Here is a 25,576-nt window from a genome sequence, read left to right as displayed (position 1 = left end):
CACAGTAAATTACTGAGACTATGTAAGGGAATCAATGGTATTTTCACTTTCAGCAAGATTGGAAAAGCTTTTGCAAAGTCACAGTCTGTTTGAGAACCAAGAAATCCCAAACATTATTAATCTTGATTTACTGGTACTTTCACAATCAAAACATCTGATCTGATACAAACATTTTGGTGTGCAACCACTTTGTTGAATTTGTTTTACCTGCTGGTATCTCTCCGAGTACTCAAATCTCTCATTACTACAAGGTAAAATTCAAAGGTATTTCAGAAACATTAACAAGGTCACACAGAACAAAGACACCACTGGTGAATTCTTGGCAAAAGACGCGCAGAGCATTTTGTCACCTAATATTGGTGAATGCCTGAAGCTCTGACGAATGTGTTAAAATTAAAGTTTAAAAAAGTGAGAGCAGGTGATCAACACATTAATTTATTCATATTATTTTTTGGTATCAAAACTTCTTTTTTTGTTAATCTATAATTAATTCCCATCTACATCTGCGACTTTTTAATAGGAAACGATGCAGGCTGTTTGTTTAACTTCTTCACATTTTATGTTCTACCTTACCTTCTGCAGCACTGCAAAACATGTGAGTGAATATTACAGCATCATATACTAGGCATGGGATTTTCAACCGTATTTATTTTTGAGTATTCTCATTATCTGACCAATTTATTAGATTTCAACTGCATTTATTGAGCAGCAACAAACATTACAGCAGTACAGAGCAGTGTTGCTTTACACATAACCCTCAGTGAACAGTCTAAATCATAAATTTGAAGTTAAAATTAATATGTTTTGTTAAACTTTAACAGCTGCCTACTCAGTCCTGTTATAAACAGCACATTTACTGTATGGATGTACAAAACAATTACATGCTGGCCTTAACAGAAGTTCACCTGCGGTAGAAGTGTGCCATGCAGGTAATGGGTGTTGAGGCTTAAAGTCATATCTGTCTATTCAAATGCAGTGGAATAGATTAACCCTACTTGCAATTAGATGCGTGTGAGCGCATCAGAGTGCGTGCAATTTCCGTTGTCTGAATGCACAATTGCCTGCATGTGTGTTGCAGGCTGAGGTGGTACCAGGTGAGGTGGCAGCCCTCACACACACACACACAAACACACAACCACACACACACACAGGCCTGTCTGATGAAAGCTAGGTACCAGAATAACTGTCAAAGCCACACCAGAGATGGATCCAGTCATCCAACATTAAATGCCCTGGTCACCCACCTGCACTACTAAACAGTGCAAGACCCCACACACACATAGTGGACCCAACCAGCAGTGTACCATGATCAAACAAGAACCTAGCCAACCAAACATTCACACTGTTCACAAAAGACAGCAAAACAGCCGCACAGAGGTACCGCCGTGTTTCTGGCTGTCAAACAGACCTTGCTTTGGATAAAACATGACACAGGTGGCGCAGCAGTGTGGCAAGTAGCAGAAAGAGCTACAAATAGGTAGCTGCTGCTGCTGCTGCTGCTGCCGGGCATTTACCAAGCTACGGTTCTTTTAGCATGTTTAGTGCGTGTTGAGCTTAAAGTGCGTCAAAGGCATTCAGCTGGGACCAGGTGCTACCTGGGTCTGGCTGGTTAAAACGGTCACCACCACAGTGAGGGGATGAAAGCAGGTGAAAGCTGTGGCTCCTGTGTTATACATTGCCACTGCAATAATAGAAAACTGCGGAAGTAACAACTTCAGTGACCTTGAAATAAAATATTTGCATACAGAGTAGAAAGTGAGAGTGTGATTTCATGTAAGGCATTATACAAACTAATTCTGTTCTAACCTCAATGTTTATTAAATAATCTATGTCCTCTATTAGTATGCACTGGAGCAAGACTAACAGTTGCTTTTCCTTCAGTTTAGCTTCTATTATTGCAAAACTGTTGCCATTGAAATATCCTGCAGAGAACAGTTTACAGTTTCTACACTTTATGTTTGTTAGCTTCGCTCTGTGTTAGGATACCCAGGTGTGTTCCATGAATGAATGCACCAGACAAGAGGATCAAGGATGGAGTGAACTCACTACTAGTATATAAAAGGTAGAGCCTTACTTCTGGCATAGCTGGCTGAAAAGGATCTTGGGATTGACTGGGCCCTTTCCTTGTTCCTTCATGCTCTGAAGGAAGAGGAACATGGCTGCAGTCAGAGACTCTGGACTGGGCAGGGTTACCATCAGGGGATTCTGAAAAGCATGTAGAAAAAAATGAAAATAAATGTGGAGGTCAGCACAAAGTTACGCTATAATTTGATTTGGGTACTGTCAGTTTGTTTAGAAATTTTAATTGGTTATATATGGTACTTTACTTAAAGCAGATATCAGCTTCACGGCCGTTTCGGCTAATGCTGCGTTCAAGGCAGGCTTTTGAAACCGTAAGTTACAGCTTCAAGTCACAACTACGACTTGGTAGCATTCCAGGTAACCCGTAGCTCGTGTTTTTACCATCCTGTTGTCTGTGAAAGTTCCCTATAACGGCCACTCGTAACTTCCGACCCGTGAACTCGTACCAGATCGAACTGGTATGACTTCACAGGAAGGAAAAACACAAAGTACGAGTTTCTTTGAACGCACCATGAGTTAGCAGCCCCCGCCCTTGTCAGGCATCAATTGGTCCTCGTGCTACGTCACCACATTCACGCGCATCCCTTGGCTGCACACACAGCCCTTCATGCCGTTCTCTCTCCTCATTGGATAACACTTGTATCCCACAAGGAAAATTTTCTCCTCGAGTTACAGCAGAGCAGAGTGACGGAGAGACTCGTGTTTAGGCTGAAATACTTCATGTAAGTGATTGCTGACGGAAAATAGGACTATTTAGGACTTATATTAACAAAAACATTCCACTGATATCTGCTTTAAATGAATATTGAATTTATCACATATTATCAGAAGAGCTACCGTAAATGTTCATGAACAGGTTTCATGAATTTTACCTCCTCAAACATGAAATGTTAAAAAATCCCAAAGAATGCACTTTAATTATAATCACATTTATATACTGTATTTTAAGTTATTTTATTATTATTTCTGGTGTGTGTCAAATATAATTTACTTGATACAAATATGACAGATATAATGACTACAAAGAATCATCATTCTAAAAACCAAGTAATTGGCATTTGCCCTTTAGAAAGAAAGAGAGACTGTACCAGATTGGTCTCGACAGGGGGGCAGATCCTCAGTTTGTACCCCTTCTCCTTCACTTCCTGGATAAGGTCAATGAGCATGTGCGTCTGCGATAAGTTCTGTTTGGACAGAATACAATTATTTTCACAGTATTTAATAACATTTAATTAACCGTTAACTGTGTGTTGAATGGCACAGAGGAGAGGTGTTGTTCAGGTTTGACATTGGGTCAATAGCTGAAAAACCATTTAGAGAAATCAGTGCAGCAAAAAAAACTGGTCGTATGCACTTGTCTTATTATTCATCTAGTGAAAAGACCCACAGGCAATTTGTTAAAGAGGAAATAACACCAACAACCAAAAAGATAAAATCCTCCAAAAGATATGAAACTGCATCTGCACATAGTTGGTGTCAATTCAAGGTGGTCAATTAAAAAAAACCTTGTGAAATGTTATCTCCGTTTTAGGAGGATTTAGGGAACCTGTGGTGAGTTCATTACTCTGAAAGAGGGTTTTCAAATTTGTCCAAGATCTGCGAGTTTGAAATGTAGAGAAGATCCTTGGTGAGGAGATAGCCCGAAGCAGTCATTGTCCCTTCATGTTAGAGAAGCATCTTTTCCTTCCCTTTCAGGAGATATTTGTTTTGTCACATCCTGGCAATGAAGACAGTTGCTATGGAAAACACACAATGGAGCCGGCATTGTGAACGCAGACACAGCTCATCCGGTGACAATTATGTGTTTTCACCAAAAAGATTGCAATTTTCAAGGAGACAATACAAACAGACAGGGAGAGGGAGGGAAAAGCATGTAAAGCGCGCTCACTCGAATTTCAATCAACGAGGAAGGCCCTGAGGGTGATTAACAAAATGGCGGAAAAAAACAGCTTCATTGTTGAAGAGGCATGTCAGTTTGCAGTCACCATGACACGACCAGAGAAAGACTGGGGAGACTCTTTGGCTGTGTTGTATGGCGAACATGCTCTGCACCAACTGAGTGCCATTCACACACAGGCAGGTGAATGTACTCTGTGCTCTGCATTTACTGCTGCAGCGTTGAATATACTTCTGAATGATCTCAAGGCCTAGTCTGTTTACAACCACAGTCATTGTAAGGACACAGTCTGGTTGCTATAGGCCAGGTGGAGAAAAAGCACCACTTGAAAAGTGTTTATGCATTGTCAAAGGCATACATATTCATATTACAACCATGTTCAGGTTGAAAATCTCTGTGACTCATTAGGCTATCATTATGTCTCTTGAGATACAGCAATAACTGGTTGGCAGGTAATCTTCAGTGAGAGATCCACTTTAAAATAATCTGATCCATGTTTCAGATTCATACAGACAGATACTTGTAATAATGCCTATGTTTGCTCTTTAATACAGTATTTATTCTGACTAAGTGGTGCAATACTTCTTTTGCATAATAGAATAATAGAAATTATTAAACTATATACTGAGTGCTTTTCCCCCCTAAATGCTAACATGCAAACACATTTGACCTGATAGTAATACCAACCTGCATGACAGCATTGAAGAAGCAGGTGTTACCAAGGTTACTGATGCCTTTGACAGGAACCAAGGTGGTGTTGATGGCTGGACTCTTGCCTCTGGGTGGCTCAGAGTAATCTGATGGTTCCTCTCGCAGCTTGATGATCTTGGGCGATGCTGCTGGAAACACAAACACAAAAAACCCTCATGTACAGTATATTGGTAAAATAATGCAAGTGACACAGTGCAACAAAAGTCTTGAATGGATTATGAGGCTCCAACATGTGGCACTCGTATTAAAGTTTCCATTTCTAAACAGTGATTTGGCCTTTACTTTGAAGCTATTTCTGCACCAAGACTTGGCAGAGAAGCTCAAAAGCTGCAGCTGAGATGGTGGCTGGCTTGACGACACGGTTGAGTGTTGGAGTCGACCTTGCAATTGGAAAAATTCAGATTCCTTCAAATTGGGAATGTGCCTAGATATGGAAAAGGGAAAAAAATTGGGCCTAGCCCTAGCCTTGAAGCGAGGCTGGAGCTGGGAGCAGAGTGCTGGGATGGCAGCTGGAAGGAAAGCTGGGTCATTTGGGAAAGCAGATGACAGCTGTAGAAGTTTCCGCTGGTTAGTGAGGGAGGGGGGTGGGGGTGGGGGCTGGGGTTGGCTCTCCGCAGCCAGCTGTTCCTCCTGATCACCAATGAAAACTAACCTTAAACATCGACTAAGACACAGATGGTCAGACTCTTACAGTGACACACAGATAGTCCTAGACCTGAGTCGGTGCTGTGAGCTGCGCGAGCCGATGGGATGGTGTGCCAGCAGCTAACAAAAGAGCTAACACCACGATGACTCCATACCAATAACACATGTTTGTAGCCAATGAGGAATGTAGATTAGAGAGGAGGATCAAATCCTCATGCACACACTTTGTTTATTAAAAAAGAATACAGGGTAATAAACCAAAAGCATCTATCAGAAAGTTCATAGAGAGGTTAAAGTTTCAGTTTTGGGTCTAACAACAAACCTCTATGGCTCAGTTACAATACATAACATCACACTAAACTAAGCACAATCTTCAAATGAAGTAGTAAAACAGCCACTGACTCTTTTCACTGTACATAAATCAGGCAAATCTGCTACTACGCTACAATCACAAATTACAACTGTCGGCATTATCAGTGTTACAACCTCTCTGCCAAAGAATCAACAAGTCCCCAAGTTTTATAGGTAACCATATTACATGACTATATTGTGTTGGATATTGGTTGCTGCATTTGAGAAAAGAAAAATATGTGCGAGCAGTGAGCACACCACTACGTTCAGTTAGAATATGAACAGATGGAGGTGGTACTAATGGATTTAAGAGTCGAGTAAAGGAGATCAATGGGAGATGTGCTGCTCAGGAGGGTGCAAATTAAGGCAAGGAGACATTAGACAGACATAGCAAAGCTCAGACATTCAGCTTCATGCAGGCTCCATAACGAATGACAAACTTGGTACAGTAAAGTAATGCACGGTCCATCTGATCTCTGTGGCTCTGGCAGATTATTTGTGATCTCATGGACACAGAAAAAGGTCTAATGCGTGCACCTTTTCAGCCACAGGGAGTTATTAGTTATAGCTGCACACTAGAACTGTAGAAGAAACAAACTCTTGAATATAATCACTAGAAATTAATTCAGCTTGCATAACTAACTTGTGAGCGCAGAAAAACAAGTGGAATTCAATCATATGAAGTATTAATAAGCGGTACAGAATATAAAGGTGGTTTTCTAGCTTTCCTGCATGAATTTCCAATTTTTGCATCATATTATTACTGTTTGACCAGAAAACTTTTTTTTTTTTTTTTAATTGCATAAAATCGTAAACCACAAAGAACCTGAATATGACTGCTGCTGCTGTACAACTACAACAATTGCTAGAAATGCTGAGTGAATTTTCTGATGTGTACTTAATAAAACTACAAAAGCTTCCTGATAACAAAACATCTGTGCACAGTGCAAATAGTAAATTCTTGAAGGGTTTGAAGGTAAAAACTCAAGGCCCCACAGGCTGTAGTAGAGTAATCAACTAAACACTGGCAAACACAAAAAAGTTTGGCCCGTGAGCACTTCAGCTATAGAAGCCAGTCAAGAGAGCAGGCTAGCAACAAGGTCGCTGGCCTGAACCCACACGTGCCCCGGCTACAGAAATTCAGTTGAACCGCTAAACCGCCATAATCATCATAACAACCTGCACCTTTACTCTCACTGTGCTTCTCCTCAACACACAAATGGCCTTGCCTTAGCACATATTCAATTCATCGACCCACTCCTTGTGCACAACACATTTGCTGAAAAAGCTATTAAACATACAGCTTTTCCCCTTCAAGGCCAAGGACATTAGCAGGAGTGCCCTGGTCACAGTCGGTGGAATGCGAACCTTGGGCTTTTTACTCCTGGCCTGGCAACTTGCATTTTATACTCAATCAAATTGCACTTAAATGGAAGGGCAACTTTTTGTCCAACAGATTGGTTATTGGGAATTTGCATTTGCTCTCCGATGTTAAACTCTGGTGAGAAATGATAAGAGAACGCGGTGGCGCGGTAGATTTGGGACAGAGAAGGGCGAGGTTCAGCTTGCTGGGACGACATGCTGTTGTGGCGCTCCACCCAGTGGTGCTAAATGCATCTGGCCCTCTGTGTGGGGGAACATCTGGAGGTCTATTTCCATCTTCAATATGTAGCCATAAGGGAGCTCCCATATGTCGACACACACACACACACACACACACACAAACACTCATACACAATGCATGGAAAACAAGTGGAGATGGGGAATGATTGCAGCCCCACTCAGGAAAAACAAACTGAGCAGTATTGGATTTGGTGTGAGACTAGGAAGGTGTGAAGTGATGCGCAAGTGCAAGTGCAAACAACTGAGCCAAAGAGAAAGAAGTGGAGGGAAAGAAAGAGTGTGTAAATGAGTGTGTCTACTTGTTATGGTGTTTGTGAGCAGAGATCCAAAATCAGCAGACTTAATGCTGCTCAACTCGAAGAGCCACAACTGACACTGGAGCTAAGAGGGAGCAGAGGAATGAGGAAACTAACTGGGCGGAATGGGGATGCCGACGGACACACTCTGCATCTGGGACCGTCACCCAAGGTAAACAATGTTCAGGGAGCCATCTGGTTGAGACTGGGGAGAGGGTCGGGGGGGGGCAGAGGAGGGCAGTTGGAGGGGGCAGTGGGTGGAGGGAAGGGTTGCAATGAGCACAAGCATATGGAAAAGCAGATTTTTCCTCTCCCTGCAGCAGTCAGCGAAGGCAAATGTCAGCATGCACTGTGTCCACGCTTGACTGTGCTGCACTCGGCACCACCACCTGGCCCTCCTTGCTCAGCCACCGAGTATGGGCAGCAGTGACACTGCAGAGCCTTTCCCCAGGGCAGAGGAAAGCATCACGGTGCTCTAGCTCGTCCACATGCATGCATGTTCACCGACACCTCCTGCAATGCCTGCTCTTTTTCACACAAGAGATACACAAAGAAACATGGGACTTGTTTACTTCTGCACAGAACAGCATTGGAGTGCTTGGGAAAAGAAAAAGAAAAAGAAACAAGCTTGGCTGAAATCTCTCGTAAAAACAGATTATTCAGTCTTGCATTTATTTGCGTTATTTTGGGGTGCGTCAGTCTGAAGCAAAGCCATCGCTGGACTTCATCTAAGAAGCTTCAAGATCATGAAACAATGTCATAAACACTCCCTTAAATTTACTGTTCCTGGATCTAACACAATGGGCATTTTGAAGTCTAATAGCTGCTCCTTGTAAAAAACAAACAAACCATTTATTTAAGAAAGTGCAAAACAAGATTCTGTTAATTCCCTAAGTCCTCTCTTTAATATGGTTCACAGTTGGGCTGAGAAACCACCCAATCGTATGGCCAGTGGGCTTCATGCCTCCGTGTTCACTCGTAGTGCAGCAGTGTGGAGGGTCAAGGCCAGCTCCCTTCATGCAGAGCAGGCAGTCAAGAGGAAGGCCAGGCAACACCAAATGTCTTATTAATTCACTAATTTGTTGTGACTGCAGGGCATGAAAAGCCTGTTTCCTTGCCATCTGAGGCCAAGAGGACCCTGTGCCATGTTACTTACAGCCACACACACACACAAACACACACACTCATAGAGACACAGATTTTGCTACCCACTATCTGGCCTACTTTCATGTGCGGTGGTGGGAATAAAGACAAAAATCACCCTTGATTACATCTGTGAAAGCACCACCAGGGGACAAGCATCTTACTGGCTATTGAAGCTAAACTGGGAGGGTAACACTGAAGACTGTCTGTGGTTCCCAAAATCAACAACCAGAGGCAGGACACCTGGTGAATAAAAAGGGTAAAAATGATCCACTACAGGTATACCCTTCATCTTTGACCAATTCTTTCAGGAGAGGTCAATGGAGAGACAGCATCACTCTAAAACTTCGTGATGTACAGCACACAACCAAAACATGCTAAAACAGTTCCAGCATCATCACAGGAGGAAATTGTGAACTTAATTTGTCATTTCAAAGATGAAATAACAAATTGCGTGTGTATGAGATACAGATGAAAAGCTGGGATTCTCTCTCTCTCTCTCTGATATGTACTTTTTTTTCCCTTTTAAGCACCATGAGTGGACATGGTGGCAATTTTGTTACGCATTGCAGAGTCAGTGACAATAAAGATCTATCTATGCACTGTCATATTTTTGCAACTTGACTGTGCGTTTCATTGTCGTCAGCTGCAATCTGTGAAGATGTGTTATTGTGTTTGGCGTTGTGGGAACAAGGGGAAAAGAACAATTCTTCAAGTTTCAAAAGGAAGCTGGAAAACAACAGATGTGCTCCACACACCATGACTGACAACTCACTCTGCTGATTTCATGTGTTGGTTATTTTGAACAGCCACACCAGAACTGCACATGAAATATCACATTAGGATTCACATTGTTCATGTTTTGTAAAAGAATATCTGTGAGGTCTGGTCTTTTTTCTTCTGACTTAGAGATTTCCAAAAGCCCCAGTAAAGACATTTCTGGAAAAAAAAAGGTATAAATACATAGAATCTACATATTATTAAAGGGCTTAAATATCCAGATATCCAATATTTTGCCAGCTCTACTGCACACATATTGAGCTGTACCTACTCTTTTATTTATTTTGTTATCTTTATTCACCAGGTGTATTTGGAAAAAGAGGAAGGTCATGTGTTTAATAGATACACCTTCTCTCTCCAAGCAAAGAGTTAGAAATCAAATCCGTTGAACAATCATTTCTACAGGCTATGATTCTGGTAATACACCTCTAGCATCACATGAGAAAATAGTTTTTGATTATTGAAACTCAAAATGTAAAAAAAAAAAAGACAATTGTAACATGCATATTATAGCAACACCTACAGTAGATACTGTAATACAGTGATTGATAACACAGAGTAACATAAAACAAGAAAGAACTGACTGAATCCAATGAGAATCAAGCTCTGACAACTATTCAGAACCAACATTTTAATTTGCTCCACAAAGACTCCCCAGCTGTGTTACAAGCTGGAGTCTAAGCTCCCTGAGGTCAATTAGCTTTTTACTGGGACTCTGGTACTTGAGCTGAAGGCCTTGATGGTGAGAGAGCACAGTTAATCGACTTTCTTTCTTCACTGAGCTGTTGTTGTACAAAATTATTATGGATTCTGAAAAAAAAAAAAAAAAATCCTTGCTGGGGCTCCTTTGTGCTTGGGGTCTATAGGAAAAAACAGCAGCTTTTTCTGAAAACCTGGCCTTCACACTGAAATGCAATTTCACAAGCTCCTCAACAGACAACGGCAGTCTATTTTGCTACAACAGTGGCTGCCCGCTTCTCTACCCATTTGGACAACCGGTGTGGAACAATTGGGTGGAAAGAAAAGGTGACAGGTAATTTAAAGAGGCAAAGGGGAAAGCTGGAGTAAGAGACTGTCCAGCTCATCAGATTGTTTCTTGCTGAGAGTGGACTCCTGGTCGGCCCCACTGAAACTACAGGGCAGCTCCACCAAAACATGGACATGCAGAGCACAGCGCTCAGTCACAGCCTTTGCCTAACTGGCTCAAGAAGAGGCATATATGATTTTAAAAATGAATATTGCCTATTGTGGAGAAAAACTTGCATCAACAATATGAAGTCAGGAGTAACAGTAATGTTGACAATGTACATGTGCCAACCAATTTGAATAATTCTCTCTTTCTGAGGTCTGACACAACAAAAACTATACAGGACAGGAAGGTACAAATTCCTCAGGTATGTAATGTACTTGGAGGAGCTCAAGGAAGAGCTTGTGCTCTCAGTGCTCAAAGAAAACATTGTGTCAAGAGAATTCACTTTATCACTTTATCTATAATGGCAAGAACATGTATAAGACAGACTGGAAAACAGGGTATTTCAACTTATTTTGTTTCTGTGTACGTGTATATGTGTGTGTGTGTGTGTCCACTGAGAGTTAGTGCACTCCAGCTGTTAGGATCTAGTCGCTCTGACTTGTTGAGGGTCCTGGCTCTCACTAGTGCAGCACACAGGCCCAGAGGTGGTGAGACATACAGCAGCTCAGCGGAGGAAGCAGGGGACAGAAACAGATAGTGATGGAAAGACAAAGAGCGACAGAACAGAGGCTGAACCCCACGCAGCTGCTCTTGTTCTTCAGGGAACCCAGCCGGGAAGCATCACTCAGGCGCCTAATTCCTCTAATGTGTGCAATCATGCGACACGCAGGGTGGGGGATTGCTGCGGCATTAAACCCACAACTCTACAGTCGGCCGTGGCTGAGAGACTAAGGGTGGATCAGCCTGGCTGGGGCTTGGGTCTGGGCCTCTGGCCACTGGCCACTGGCAACTAGGCACCGGGCAGGGGGCTAAGCTGAGGCAGCCAGTGAGACTAAAAGTGATGATGCCCACCACCCTGATCGGCTACAGACTGTTAAGAGGCCTCTCAGCATGCCAGCACAAGCTAGGAGCAGAGCAGGCAGGCAGCAACAGAAGGTGTACATGTGTAAGTACAGAGAAGGAGGGGGGGTTGTAATAAATATATGGTTGACTGACTGGGGGGGAGGAGGACTCAGGTGGTCTGACTAAAGTAAAAGGAAGAGAAGACTGAAAGTATGTATACAGTCAAGCTGTCAAACATCAGTATGAACAAAGTATGAAATGGTTTACTCTTAAGCAGTCTACATGCTGATGATGATGTACATGCTACTTTTTAATGTCAAAGATAATATTATGGCTCTAATAAAGCATAAAAAGGGGCTCTCAAAGCAAAATCACTTCTATCCTCATGTCTGTAACACTGAGAGATCACACCCATCACATTGCAGCAGCTAATAATTCTACACAGGCTTTCTCTTCATTGGGTACCACAGGTTAAATCCAGAGATTCGGTCAACCACTGCCACCAGGGGGAGCGGGTGTCCTGCAGTGAGTCTCTCCTGACTTATTCATAATTATGAATATGTAGCCTGTGTGACCATCAGTCCATCAAGACAGACAATAATAGTCTTTTATGCGGTCATGGTGTCTCAGGGGAAAAGTAGATCATTCACTTAACTCTGCTCACATTATACTCTGGGTATGTGTGTTGGAATTCAGGTACAAAAGCCGTGTTTGGGATTCGCCACAGCAGATTATCACACAAAACTATGTGGCATCAATATGTCATTATCATAACAAGTTGTGTGCGTTCAAGGTTACCCATTTTGTACTTCAAATAAAGACAAGGTAGCCAGATTAAATAAAGGTTTGTGCAAAACTCCAGCAGAGCCAACTTGTGCTTTGCTGAAATTGCAGTGAGGGCATCCATGTTGAATAAAAACTTAATTCAATATCAGTAGGTGGCCAGACCCCCAGAACCTTACTAAACACCTTACCTGACGTTGCCTTGACAGAGTGCTTTTGTAAAAAGTCCAGGGACTGAGCCAAAGCCTTCTTGTTGCAGTGAGTGGAGAGCTCCTCATTACATTCAAAACACCTGTTACAATGAGAGGGGGTCATAGTCACACACAGACAGAAAAAAAAACACTTTAAGTTTCTGTGGAGTTTAACAGCCCTTAAGAAACTACTGCTGAAATGAACTATTATTTGACGATAGAATTACTTGGCTGAAGTGGAAAGCCATCACCTTCAAATACCATGCTGGAGTGAAAAGGCATTTAATTCTAGGTTTGTGGTTAAAACCTATTATTTATGTACTTTACATGAACCAAAATAACACACACTGAAACTGCCCTGAAAAATGTGGTCTGCAAGAACAAATCAATAAAATCACTGGTGCCTATTATGTTCTTTTTTTTTAAAAGAAATGTGTTTATCTATTTCGTTTAGCTTGATGGCATTAACTGCACCTTTTACTTTGAGGATGCATCTGTAAAAATTAGAATTAGGGAATCAAACAAGCTTAATATCCAGCATGCTGAACTCTCTTTATTCAGTGTGACAGTAAAACAGGCAAAGCCTTAACAGTGTTTAGGCAGCGTCAGCTATCGGAGAATGTGCTCACACATGTCAGCTTACATTTTCATTAGCACAAGGAGGACTATAAAAATAGCAAATACCCCCTGACCTGGCTTTTTTTTTATATTATTATTATTATACAACATGAACAACCACAGTTGAATTATTGCACAAACCACCAAACCATCTTGAATTTTGCCCTTAGAGTTAAAATGAATGCAGGTTTCTCACCAGGCCTTCCATGTGCTCAAGCTAATGGTGATGCAGTGGCACTCTGAATGGAAAGCGTGGTAGTGCTTGACAGCGTGCTGAATCCCCGAGTGGTTACAGCCCTGTAACAAAGTTCATTTAAAAATATGTGTTAACCAGAACAAAGTATATATTTAGACCCACAGCACACATGACCATATTTAAAGACTATGCATGCCATGTGATGGAGCTCGAGGCATATGGTTAGAAAAATAATAATATGGAAAAACAATCAATCTGTGACAGTATACTGTACAACACACTCATTGTACATTTATCTTTTAAATTATATAGCTAACATATTTGTGACAATAAATGTCTCAATTATTACTGTAATAAAATAATGTACATTTTAAACAAAACCTGAATAAATGAAACACAAATCTCACCTGGAAACCACACTTTAAGCACACCAGGATGTCATGTGATGCTGCTGGCTCTCCATCAATCATCGTCCTCTCCTTCAGGCAGTCTGAGCACATCAGCCATATGCTGGAGAGCACCGACTTCTTCACTGAGCTCAGGTCCACTGCTTTACTCACATGCTGACAAGTCAACCCTGATTAAAAACAACAAAATATCACCACAAGTTCCTTGGAGTCTGGGGACCCTTTATTGAAGTGATAGACTTCATCCCCAAGACTAGTTACGCTATTCTGTCTCATTTTGTTTTGTACTGACTGCATTGTGCTTCGTACAGCCAAGCTTCTAGTCTCCTTGACCTCACTCCTGGCTCTCTAGAGTCTTGTCTTGGACTTTAAATTCCACTTCTGTACTCTTGATTCAGTGCGTGGACTGACATTTTTCATGTTTATATTTCTGTGGGCTGGCAGTTTGTTTTGTAGTATATTGTCTGTGCTTTTATATGTGGTTTATGGTGTTCAATAAAAAAAAAAGCAACAACAGCAACAAAATATACCAAAATGATTAAAAAATATATTCTCCTAGTTCAAGTTTCTGACATTTCTGGGACATTCCACCAAAAATCATAATCTTCACTGCAAGTTCATACAAAGATCACACTGTCCTGATCTAACACTGCATAACATATCAGATTAAAATGACAAAAATTAACATTGTTCATCAAAATCTTCCAAATACAGACGCTTCAGTGTGGTGGCTGCACATCTATGTATACCTGTGAAAACCTATATTTTAACGTTTAACAAAGTGAGCAGTCAGTAACCTGTCTGCTTTGCGGTTGTAGTGACTTACCACTGACTTCATCTGATGACTCTTCATCTCGAGGTTTCCTCGGTTTATTAGTCCGCTTAGTCATATCTGCGGCTTTCAAAGAGAAAGGATCCTTTAGCCGCATCTGGAGCTCTGGAGATATAAACAAAAAGGACAACAAAGGTTAAGGCTACTTCGGCAAATAGGCTATTTTTTATAACAAATTTATGCTGGTAACATGCTATAAACGAGCTGGTTTATTTCAGGAAGTAGTGTAGCTGTGCATAAAGTGAGTTGCCTTTGAAATTCGGCACAAACACCTCCGCAGGTGGACAGAGGTCATGTGACTGACAAAATTGAGGTGTCACATTTTATACTGTTTCTAAACTAATACATGACTACTTTAATAGGTACACCTGTTCAGCTGCTTATTAACACAAATACCTGATAGGTCAATCACACAGCAACAACTGAGTGCTTTTATCCATGTAGATCTGCTTAAGTTTAAACCAAGATCAGAAAAGGGAAGAAAGTTTTCAGGGCACAAATGCCATGCTAATGCCAGAGGTGAATGGTCAGACTGGTTCAAGCTAATTGAGAGGCAGCGGTGACTCAAATAACCACTCATTACAATGCAGACGAGCATCTCTCAAGGCACAACCCATGGACCACAGTAGCAGAAGACCACACCAGGTGCCGCTCCTGTTGACTAGGAACAGGAAACTAGGGCTACAAATCACACAGACCAGGGTCATCAAAACTAGACAACAGAAGATTGGAAAAATGTTGTGTGGTTTGTTTGCTGACTTGCTTTCTGATGCAACAGTCAGATAAAAGGGTCAGAACGAGGTGTAAACAACATGAACTCTATCACCGGTTCATGCTGGTCGTGGTGCTGTAAAAGTGTTGGGGATATTTTGCACACATTGGGCTCCTCAGTACTAAATGAGCATAATTTTAACACCACAGTCTACCTGGGTATTGTTGTTACTGAACCTGCCCAATCCTTTATAACCAGTGTCCCTATCGTCTCATGGCTTCTTCCAGCAGGATAACACACCATGTCACAAATATCAACTCTTTTACATCATCTGAAATGACAGCGATTCACATCATGGATGTGCAGCTAACCTATCTATCTATCTATCTATCTATCTATCTATCTATCTATCTATCTATCTATCTATCTATCTATCTATCTATCTATCTCCTTGAATCATTTCCCTTAAGAATTATGGCACCTAATAAATTTCGCCAATGAGTGTGTGTATACACTCTCTGCCACACACAGATGGTCAATTAGATAAATAGAGAAATACATTACAATTAAGAAAAAAAAACTAACATGCATACATACTAACGGAATGCATGGTCTGTTGATGAGACTATATAGCCTCTCAAATGAAAGGTGATTGGAGCTGATCCATCTGATAGTGGTCAAGAACACGGTTCAGAGGCCTCAATTAGCCTCGACTCTTCAGTTAAGGTGAATATGAATTACTTTTCTGTCGTTAATCAAATAATTTAAACTGCAAAAATAATAACGTATCCACATTTAAATTTAAAGAAAGGCATAAGAGACTCACCTCTTGATTTCAGCTCCTATGTTGATGTGTTAGCTAACCTGAAGCCAACAGTGAGATGCCAACTCTTCCTGGCTAGCAACCAGGCTAGCTACATTAGCTTGTCAGAACAAACAAAACATTAACAGGTGTGTAAATCCAACGATACGTAGCATTTTCGAAGTAAAGCAGCAACGACGACAGGCCGGTGTCTCGATAACTCTGCGTTTTAGCGTCAGACTTGCTAAATTTTGTGAAGCTTTCGGTAGCAACAGCTAGCAACACTAGTCAACATGTGACGCACTACGGCAGCTCAGTTTGGCCGAATGCTGCGTTCAGGGACAGCGGAAAGTCGAAACAGACGAGGTAAAATATTTGAGGGTTTTTTGCATTTAAGAGGTTTTACATCGTTTTATAAAGACGTGCCGATAAAAGGTGATCATATTTGTTATATTTAATTACCTTGTGATAAAAAACAGGAATCAAAATCAATCCTTTGGAGCCATAAGCTGATCTAAATTGTGGAATTTGTGTTTTTTATATTGAACATAAATATATATGACTCAGTTCAGGCTTATGGGTGATATTGTGACCACATGTTAGAGTCATTTGCTTATTTAGTTGTCTGGAAAGCTGGAAATGTCATTTGGAGAAGTAGTGGATAAATTATTACCAGAATTCCAGAGTAAATCTATGTTCAGATAAGGACAATTCGTTTTTCCTACAACCATGAATGCATCAGCTATTGCGTTTTTAATATAAAGCGCTTCAGTTTGAGTAAACTCGGATACACGGCACCTATTTCTGTTGATAATGTTTTGACTTTGAGATATTCGGTCAGGGACTTGCGTACGAGTCTGACATGAAATTTAGGTACAGAGTATTTTGTCCTTTATGTGATCCGTAGTACTGCGCATGCGCAGGTCATCACGTAAAGGTTGAGCTTGTTCAGTGTGAATAGCAGTCACACGTAGGAACACTGCCAAATAACGGGTTTGTGTTGACAAAGTGAGAACTATTGAGTGAAATATAGAGGGCAACTAAACACACATGGCTCTCAGAAGGTGCTGGAGGTTTACGGGGGTGGTCCCGCGGCTGTTGTGGACCAGCACCGCCCTGCCAGAGGCTACTGTCTCGGGGGTACGAAGCTCTGTGTCCGGGCTTATCAACTCTCATCTTGGTTGCAAAAGTGAGTTTTTCATTCAGCATTGTGTCCATTTTTTCAGCTTATCCAGCGCCAAACTAATGTCTTCTCTTTACCCCGTGACTCACCGCCATGTTTTTGTTCATATAATGTAGCTATCACGTGTTGTTTATTTTGCTCTTAGCTACAGAGTGGCTACTATGTAGCAGGTTCAGCTCAACGCCACCACCGAGCACAGATGTGAGTTACGAGCAGCTGAAGCAGCTCCTGGCCGGTCGCAAAGCCGTGGTTATAGACGTCAGAGAGCCGTGGGAGCTCAGAGAGTACGGCTTCATCCCCGGGGCCATTAACGTCCCCCGTGAGTAGGCTACTGCCCTCCTTGAAAATAAAGTTGTTGTATGTTATAGTCAAAGAGTTTGTGTTGCCTGCAGGTCATTAAAACATCTAGGAACATCCTAAATCATAAAGTCCTACAAAGCATATCTCTGGAGGTCTGCTATAGGCCTCTGTCCTCCTTGTGGCAAGTTACTTGAAAGTTAAATCCCTATATTTAGCATCCAATCTAAATATAAAATACCTGAGCTCGTGGATGACACCTGCAGAGAACCTGCTGAATGGCACAAGGAGGAATAAAGCATAGTGCTATCAGACAGGAGTTTCAAATAGAAACATCAACCCTATTCATGTTTTTTGTTTCATCTAATAATAGCACATATTTACTACTCTATCTCTCTGCTTGTTGTTGGTCTCTGCAGTGGGACAGGTGAACACTGCACTCCAGCTGGGTGCGGAAGAGTTCAAAGAAAAGTACGGTGGTGAAATGCCCGAGCAGACAGATAACATCGTGTTCACCTGTCTGGCAGGGATCCGCAGCAAGAACGCACTCGACACTGCTGCATCACTGGGATACAAAGGGTGAGACATGCTTCCTTGTCTGTCACTGAACTACTGCAGTAAATGTTGAATTAAAGCATCGGGTTACAGTTCAGGTTTATGGTGGATTACGGTTGATTTTTGACAGATTGACTGACCATCCCATGACCAGCATTAAGTTTCACCCTATTGAGATTGACATTGCCCTGTTGCACAATGCCAACCCATCATGCAGCGCTCTTTGGAAAGATGCCACAAAGGCTACCATATCTCCAGTATCTGATTGGAAAGTAAAGAAAGAGATACTGAGTTGAAGAAGCCAGAAGTGAAAGTGTTAAATGCTGTGTGATTACAGTTCAATCAAACACATAGATGTGTTACTTTTGACACATTTCAGTTCATTCTGTTTTCTTCCATTTTTCTTTTTCAGTGTTCAACATTACCCGGGTGGATGGAAAGACTGGGCAAAGAATGAGCAACACAACAATTGATCCAGGCATAAAAGAAGAGATGAAATGTTATTTAAAAGCTTTTTCTTTGATTTACCTGTGATCAAACTGGAGAGTCACAGGGCGTGACGCTGAGCCATGTAAAGGGTTTTTAAAATGTTCATACGCTTTTCTGTTTTTTGAAGAGCCAGTGATTTAAGTTGTTTTCCCTCATCTGTGAATCCCAAAGACTGAAACCAGAGGGCTCAACACACACATTAGCAATCACTTCTGCTGCTTTTCAAAACTCTTTTCAAAAATGACTTGAAGTTTCTTGTAAATTTGTTTGAACACAGAACTATTTACAAACCCTTTACAGGTTCAAAGCAAACACACACACACATATATAACCGGTGACTGTTGTACACAATGCCATAAATATGAATAGGACAGACTAACTATGCAAAAGACTATTAAACTGTGTATGATTGTAAGTTAATCAGTCTTCCGATGCATATTATGAACAGTTTTCCAGATCATTTATTGTAAATATTAATTATCAGGTTTGCTCATAGATGCAGCAGTCACTGCAAGTTGTTGCCAATATTATACTGTTAATAAAAATCATAGTTTTAATGAAGAGTGATATGTGATTTTTCTGTGGGGTGGGCACTTTTGTACAGATCTAATAAAAAGAAAAACAGTAATAAAATGACAGGAGCAGACATTCACTTATTATATCTCACAATAATGAGATTTAAATAGACTCATGCTGAGGTGACAGCTGCTGGGACTAAAATGATCTACAGCATTGAGGGGCCATGTCTAATCTCCACAGTTCCTCTGTATGAATTTGCCACCGACCCTCCATGGAACATTAACAGGTCGCTCCGTCACCCACGATAATGAATGTGTTGTTTTCAGCTGAGCCGAATGCCTCTGTGTCGACCACGGCCACGGACCTTGTTCCCTGTTAAACCTCCACCTTTACAGCTTAAGCTGAAAGTCCAAACAGAATGCACAAATATAATAATGTCTTTAGAGCTGAAATATTGTATATAAATAGTTAAGAGCCTCACAAATCCTAGCAGCAGCTTGTCAATACTGACTCACTGTCAGTGAATAGGAAACTGACCACTCATAGACGATCTGATGCATGAGTTAAGAATCTGTATAAGAAGTGTTGAGTTGTGCCTGTGTTAAACAATACTCTCCACAGGCAAGGAAAGCCCTCACAACTGTTCATGTTTCTGAATAAATACTAGACACTGAAGCAGATCTGTGAGTGTAACACCACCCTGAGTGCAACCTATCATTTGGCCTTTTATTTCAGAAAAAAAAAACAGCAGTAAATGACTCAGCAAATCTGATTCCCCCTGGACTGTTTGTCATTTTTAGCCCAACCCTCCTCCTAAAAACCCTGGTCCCTTAAAAAAAAAATCCCTCTGTACATAATTTTATGAACTTGTACTTAATCACATTTTGATGAACAAGATTTTTATCTAATTATTTGTTTCACAAGAACGGCTACAAGAAATGACTGAAAAATGGAAGTAAATCACATAATTGTATATTGCAGAATATGTATGGTATACAAAATATTAAATATCTCTTTTATTGAGCCAATAACAAAATGTTATGTGAAAGCACAGTGATGGGTGATGCAGTCGTGACATGAAAAGAATTAGCAGAGATACAGATTCCACCTCTTCCCAAAAGTCCCGGGCAGCTGCAAGATCTGAGGTCACTGGAAGAGAATAGATGATCACACAATCCATCAACACAAAGCTGACAAGAGCAACAAATAAACTATAGGTAGAAGTCAATGTTTTTTTAATCTTGTCTGGCTTTAGAACAGGTTACAATTTATATGTTGGTTGTTCTGTTGCTTTCACTTTCTGTCAAATGTCAATTCTGCTTTTCTTTGACAGCTGACATTCCTGGCAGTAAATGTTTACAGTAAACTTTAAGGACAGTACAGTGTTTACTGACCCTCGACAAAGTGACCCTGTAGGTGTCGATGAAGAGGCCTGACCACTGTTTTCTCCCCTCACGTCACTGTGTCATGTCAACCGTAAACTCTAGACTGCAGCCCGCCCCCCTCCTTCTTCCCCTGCCTCCATATTTTGCCTCCAAAGCAGTTAATTTCATTTTCTTTTTTTCCCCCCATGCACTCCAGTTTTAATATGTTGAAAACCGACCAGACTAATAAGTACTAATTTATGTCAAATCTTGCCCGGGCTCTTTGTTCCTCTGCTGCCACAGCCTCATCAGGTCACCCTCCAGCTTCTGCTCAGCGTTCAATTAAAGTCCCTCCTATCAGAGCACATCACATCAGTGCTGCACCTACTGGCTGCTGTGACTGACCACAGCCTGCCTGCCTGCCTGCCTGGCTGGCTATGGGCTGCCTACTGCTGTTGTGGACCCTGCAGTGGTGGATGTACCATACCCCCCCAAATAAAACACTACTGGCTCTGATACACGAGAGAGAGACTAATAACTGAACCCTGCACTGATGCCAGCAGCCACAGCCCAGATCTGCCCCTCACAAGCTGATGACAGATATCTGAGCAGCAGGTCACGGCTACATTGGTGCAGAGGTTCAAGATTCCACAGGTATTGGCTCATGAGCCAGGATGCCTCGCATATAGGGGGACATGACAGGCAATCGGAGGTATAAAAACCTCAGGCAGGGGCTGCTGATCAGCGAGTTGGAGCAGCAACTGAAGCGCAGTCGACCACAGGCCCCTGCTCGAGTATTTCTTTCTTTCATTCCACTTCAGAGAAAACAGAGGAAACACAACCCATCATCATGTGTAGCCCGGAGCGCATCTCGTCCTACCGCCGCCACTTCGAGGACAGCAGCGTGTCCCATCAGGTCAGGGTGTCCAGCCCATCCCCCACCAGGAGGGAGTCTCGCCGTGCCTCCGTGGGCTTCCCCTGCAGACCCGGGGCAGGCAGCATGCGTGTGGAGTCGGTGGGAAGGAGGACCGTCTCGGCTGCACGCAGGTCTCGCGTGGTTGGAGCAGGGTAAGCTGGATCAGAACCCACCATATCGATAAGAAGGGATATATAGGCTACAGTTAGTTTATTAATTCTTTAGCTGAGCTTGAAAGTTAAGTTATACTTCTTCGAGCCCTGTGTCTAGACTTGGTTTGTATTGGCATATGTTCATGTGTTTTCAGAGTGAGTGCAGGAGCCATGGTGTGTGTCGGGCCTGGTGGGGAGCCTGCCATTGACCTGGATGTGGCTGCAGCTGAGAACCAGCAATTCCTCAGCACCCGTAATACTGAAAGAAAGGAGATGATTGTCCTCAATGACAGACTGGCTGTCTATATTGATAAGGTAAAAGTATTGAAACTCATACAATCAGAGCGATCTATATGTAGACAAAGACAGATATTTTTGTTGAAATGTTGTTGTATTATTCTTGCTGAGTTTTCTTGTTCTTACAGGTTCGGTCCCTGGAGCAGCAGAACAAGCTGCTGGAAGCAGAGATCGAGGCCTACCAGAACCGCTTTGAGAAGCCATCAGGTCTGCGCCTCCTGTATGAGGAGCAGCTGAGGGAGCTAAAAAAGATCGCTGACCAGATGAGAGTTCAGCGGGTGAGACAGAATTATATCAGTGGCACGCATTGCTTCTGTTTCTTCTTTTTCTTTTACATTTCAAATGCTCAATGAAGCAGAAACTCTGCATTTCTTTTTTTTCTGCCGATGTTTACACCTCACTAATCTGCAGAAGATCCATCCAAGCAATGATACAAGACGTCAACTTGGTGTTTTCAAGGTTCCTTACCTGGTTAACAGGCTTATTTCCGGCAGGCAAATGGAGAGGTGCCTCAGCGTGTTAGGGTGTCGTGGAGTACAGCTGTCTTCAGCCATGATTTATGCACAGATGAGATGGCTTGGCTATGCATTTTGCAGACACATGAACACAGACACAGACACACACACACACACACACATATTCAGGTTTGAAGTTAAAATGCAAAAGAGGCTGATCTGCATTTTGCACATGCCCCTGCACACACCTTCAGATCTAATAGATGAGCATATTACTTATGGCTTCTTGGTTTTCAGGACATTTCCTTGGCGACCAAGGAGTCCGCAGCTGCTCAACTGGAGGCCATCAAAATCAGATATGAGGAGGCAGTGGAGCTGAGGAGGAAAGCTGAGTTGGACATCGAAACCTTCCGTCCAGTAGGTTCCATTTAATCAGGAAATATCCTCTCCATTATCATATTAATTCTTGGTCATGAACCTGCCCGATTATAATGGTGTGTGTTCCTCAGGATGTTGACAAAGCCACCTCCTCACGCATTGCCCTGGAGAAGAAGCTGGAACAACTGGAAGTTGAAATTGAATTCCTGAAGCGGATCCATCAACAGGTGGATAACATCTTCAGGGCAGACCTACATATTTTGTCTTATTTTGAATTTGATGATCATAAATAAAGATTCCTCTTTTTTCCAGGAAATTGATGAGCTCATGAAACAGATCTATGCTGCTCACACTGCGGCCCAGAGTGCGTTCTCCCTGCCTGACCTCGCAGCTGCTTTGAAACAAATCCAAACCCAGTATGACGACATTGCTGCCAAAAATCTCCAGGTAGATCTGTCACATGTTAGCGTTGCACTATGCAATGAAATGTTTTGCATTCAAAATTAATTCATGCTAATGTTTGTAATTTAGGAAATGGATTCATGGTATAAAAACAAGTTTGAAGATATAACCAAGAAGACGTCAGGACATCTGGACAAGGTTCGAGGCATCAGAGAAGAAATAGCAAATGCCAAAAAAGATGTAAGTATTAAGAGTAAAAGAGGATATATCGAGACTAATTAGGGGTCAATATTGGATTCCTAGAATTAATAAAATCACACTGAAATCATCTCCAGATCCAAAACAGAGAACGCGACTTGGATTCCCTTAGAACCAAGAATGAAGCGCTCGAGGCCCAGATCCGAGAGATGCAGGAAAAGAACAAGAAGGAACTGGAGCAGCTGCAGGTAAATGTGGACTCATGTGGTCGCTTGCATGCATGCAGACATACAGCCACCACGATGGTTCGCCTCTAATGTCATTTCATGGCCTTCTTAACCTAACAGGCTCGGATTGAAGCCCTGCAGCTCGAGCTGAAATCCACAAAGGGGAAAATTGCGCTGCACCTTCGTGAGTACCAGGATCTCCTGAACGTCAAGATGGCTCTGGAGATTGAGATCACAACTTACAGGTAATGGAAAGACAACCTGAAAATGGAAAAAATCTCAATACCTTGTAATTGAATTCATGTAAGTAATCATTTTGTCATTGTTTGTGTCTTCTTTGCAGAAAATTGATTGAGGGAGAAGACCTGCGGCTGTCTGGCATGGTGCAAACCCTGTCTCTGACCAGTGGGTGCATGGACGCCATTGGTGGTGGTGGGATGAGCTTTGGTGCAGGAGGCATGGGTGGTTCAGGTGGAATGGGTGGTGGTCTGACAGCGGGCAGTGGTGCAGGCGCTGGAGGCATTGGGAATGGAAGACAAATCGGTGGGGGCATGGGTGCAGGAGGAGCTGGTGCTGGTGGAGCGGGTGCTGGAGGCCTCGGTGGCGGTGCTGGTTCTGGTCTTGGCGGGTTGGGATCTGGACCTGGAGGTGCTGGTCTGGGTGCTGGAGGCTTGGGCGCAGCAGGGGCCGGCGGTGTAGGCACTGGTATTGGGGGAAAGGGTGACAGCAGCAGCGTGGGCGGTGCTGGGGGAATGGGTGCTGGTAGTGGCACAGGGTTCACCGGGGGAAGTGGCGGGGTAGGAGAGGGCAAGGGTAATGGAACTGGGGGAGGAATGGGTGGAGGAATCGGCGGTGGAATTGGAGGCAGCGGAGGAACAGACGGTGTGGGTGACGATGTTGCGTTGTCAGGGTCTGGTGGAAAGGGCAAGACCAGCGCAGACGACGGCAACATTGACGCCTACGCTGGACAAGCTGTGGAGCTGACGGAGAGAAGGACGGTGCTCATTAGGTAAAGGTACCATCACGGATTATTCCTTTTTCTTTCTTTCTTTCTTTCTTTCTTTCTTTCTTTCTTTCTTTCTTTCTTTCTTTCTTTCTTTCTTTCTTTCTTTCTTTCAAGTATTTTATGTCTTTAATTAATATTTTATGTCTCAATGTAAAGCACTTTGGCTTCCCCTGTGGTTTTTAAATGTGCTATATAAATAAAGTTGATTGATTGATTGATAATAGAATAGTCAGAGAGAGGAAATGGGGAGACAGAGAGGGGGAATGATACGCAGAAGTCCAGAGCTGGCTGTAGTGAGCACCACAGCCTCCACACAGTATATGGGGCCCCCTACTCAACCCACACGATGCCCCATTATTTCTATTTTCTTATATACAATCAGTAATTGGTGAAAACTCAATGAAAGAGTTAGGACCAGAGGTACAGCTGCTGAGCGGTACAGCCAGTTTACCAGCTGTATCAAGAGTGTTTCAGTCTCTTCAATCCGCTTCATTTTCTGTCTTCCCCAACAGAACGGTCAAAAACGAAGGTGACGTGCTGGAGACAGACCACCAAGAACAGACCTACACCATCACCGGTGCGGCCGATGACTCCGACGAGGAATGAACAGCACCAATTCCCTAGTGACCTCCCCTCACCCTTAAGCCTCCACGCCCCTCTGAGCTTTGCACTGACCAAACCCCATGTCTGGGCACTGACCTTCGCCCTTTGCCCCCGACAAGAGGACCATGAATGACCCTTTGCTACAATGTTAAACCTTCACCTCGTAGTGTTAAATAAGCCTAAGAACATTCAACAACTTGTGTGTGCATTACACTCCCCCCTTTTTTTTCAACTCACTGCAAATAAAGCTATCAGCATTCATTTACCTTGTCTGGTGTCTTTTTTAGGATTTAGTTTGCGGTACCTTTTGATGACACTGAATATTATCCTGTGCTATTTTTCTCCACTGAGAGAGATGTTGCTCATGTTCATATTGAAAAGAGAAATATGGAGAAGAAGAGGGAAAGGAAGTAAAGACAGAAAAGCAAAAC

The 25,576-nt window shown here is 42.5% G+C and overlaps 3 protein-coding genes across 5 annotated transcripts in view; 2 read left to right on the top strand and 1 right to left on the bottom strand.

The window, feature by feature from the left end:
* The window catches only part of usp45 (ubiquitin specific peptidase 45), a 33,023-nt gene extending 16,617 nt beyond the window's left edge, over positions 1–16,406 (bottom strand). For 2 of the 3 annotated variants that reach the window (XM_083990461.1, XM_083990462.1), the window contains exons 1-8: positions 16,129–16,406; positions 14,585–14,695; positions 13,759–13,928; positions 13,352–13,452; positions 12,538–12,638; positions 4,667–4,818; positions 3,171–3,266; positions 2,075–2,205 (exon numbers count right to left, since the gene is read on the bottom strand). In XM_083990461.1, the coding sequence (XP_083846587.1) occupies positions 2,075–2,205; positions 3,171–3,266; positions 4,667–4,818; positions 12,538–12,638; positions 13,352–13,452; positions 13,759–13,928; positions 14,585–14,687 (854 nt within the window). In that variant the 5' untranslated portion in view covers positions 14,688–14,695; positions 16,129–16,406. The remainder of the gene's footprint in view (positions 1–2,074; positions 2,206–3,170; positions 3,267–4,666; positions 4,819–12,537; positions 12,639–13,351; positions 13,453–13,758; positions 13,929–14,584; positions 14,696–16,128) is intronic. The other variant, XM_083990463.1, reaches the window with a different exon arrangement.
* Positions 16,407–17,000: 594 nt separating this feature from the next.
* Positions 17,001–19,179, top strand: tstd3 (thiosulfate sulfurtransferase like domain containing 3). Its single transcript, XM_083990469.1, has 4 exons — positions 17,001–17,293; positions 17,433–17,606; positions 18,004–18,163; positions 18,552–19,179. Exons 1-4 carry the CDS (start codon positions 17,155–17,157, stop codon positions 18,610–18,612), a joined length of 534 nt encoding a protein of 177 aa, XP_083846595.1. The 5' UTR covers positions 17,001–17,154; the 3' UTR covers positions 18,613–19,179.
* A 2,182-nt stretch (positions 19,180–21,361) lies between these two features.
* Positions 21,362–25,148, top strand: LOC310999765 (glial fibrillary acidic protein; the record flags this gene model as incomplete). The annotated part of the gene is made up of 11 exons (XM_083990319.1): positions 21,362–21,579; positions 21,735–21,894; positions 22,005–22,154; positions 22,629–22,748; positions 22,841–22,936; positions 23,022–23,156; positions 23,241–23,351; positions 23,447–23,557; positions 23,657–23,781; positions 23,880–24,545; positions 25,055–25,148. The coding sequence occupies 11 exons, from the start codon at positions 21,362–21,364 to the stop codon at positions 25,146–25,148; spliced, it is 1,986 nt and encodes a 661-aa protein (XP_083846445.1).
* Between the last annotated feature and the right edge of the window lie 428 nt (positions 25,149–25,576).

Source organism: Trachurus trachurus (assembly GCF_905171665.1).
Source record: "Trachurus trachurus genome assembly, chromosome: 16".
Taxonomy (NCBI): Eukaryota; Metazoa; Chordata; class Actinopteri; order Carangiformes; family Carangidae; genus Trachurus; species Trachurus trachurus.
Note: the sequence above shows the minus strand (reverse complement) of the source record. Positions and strands in the feature narration are given on the sequence as shown.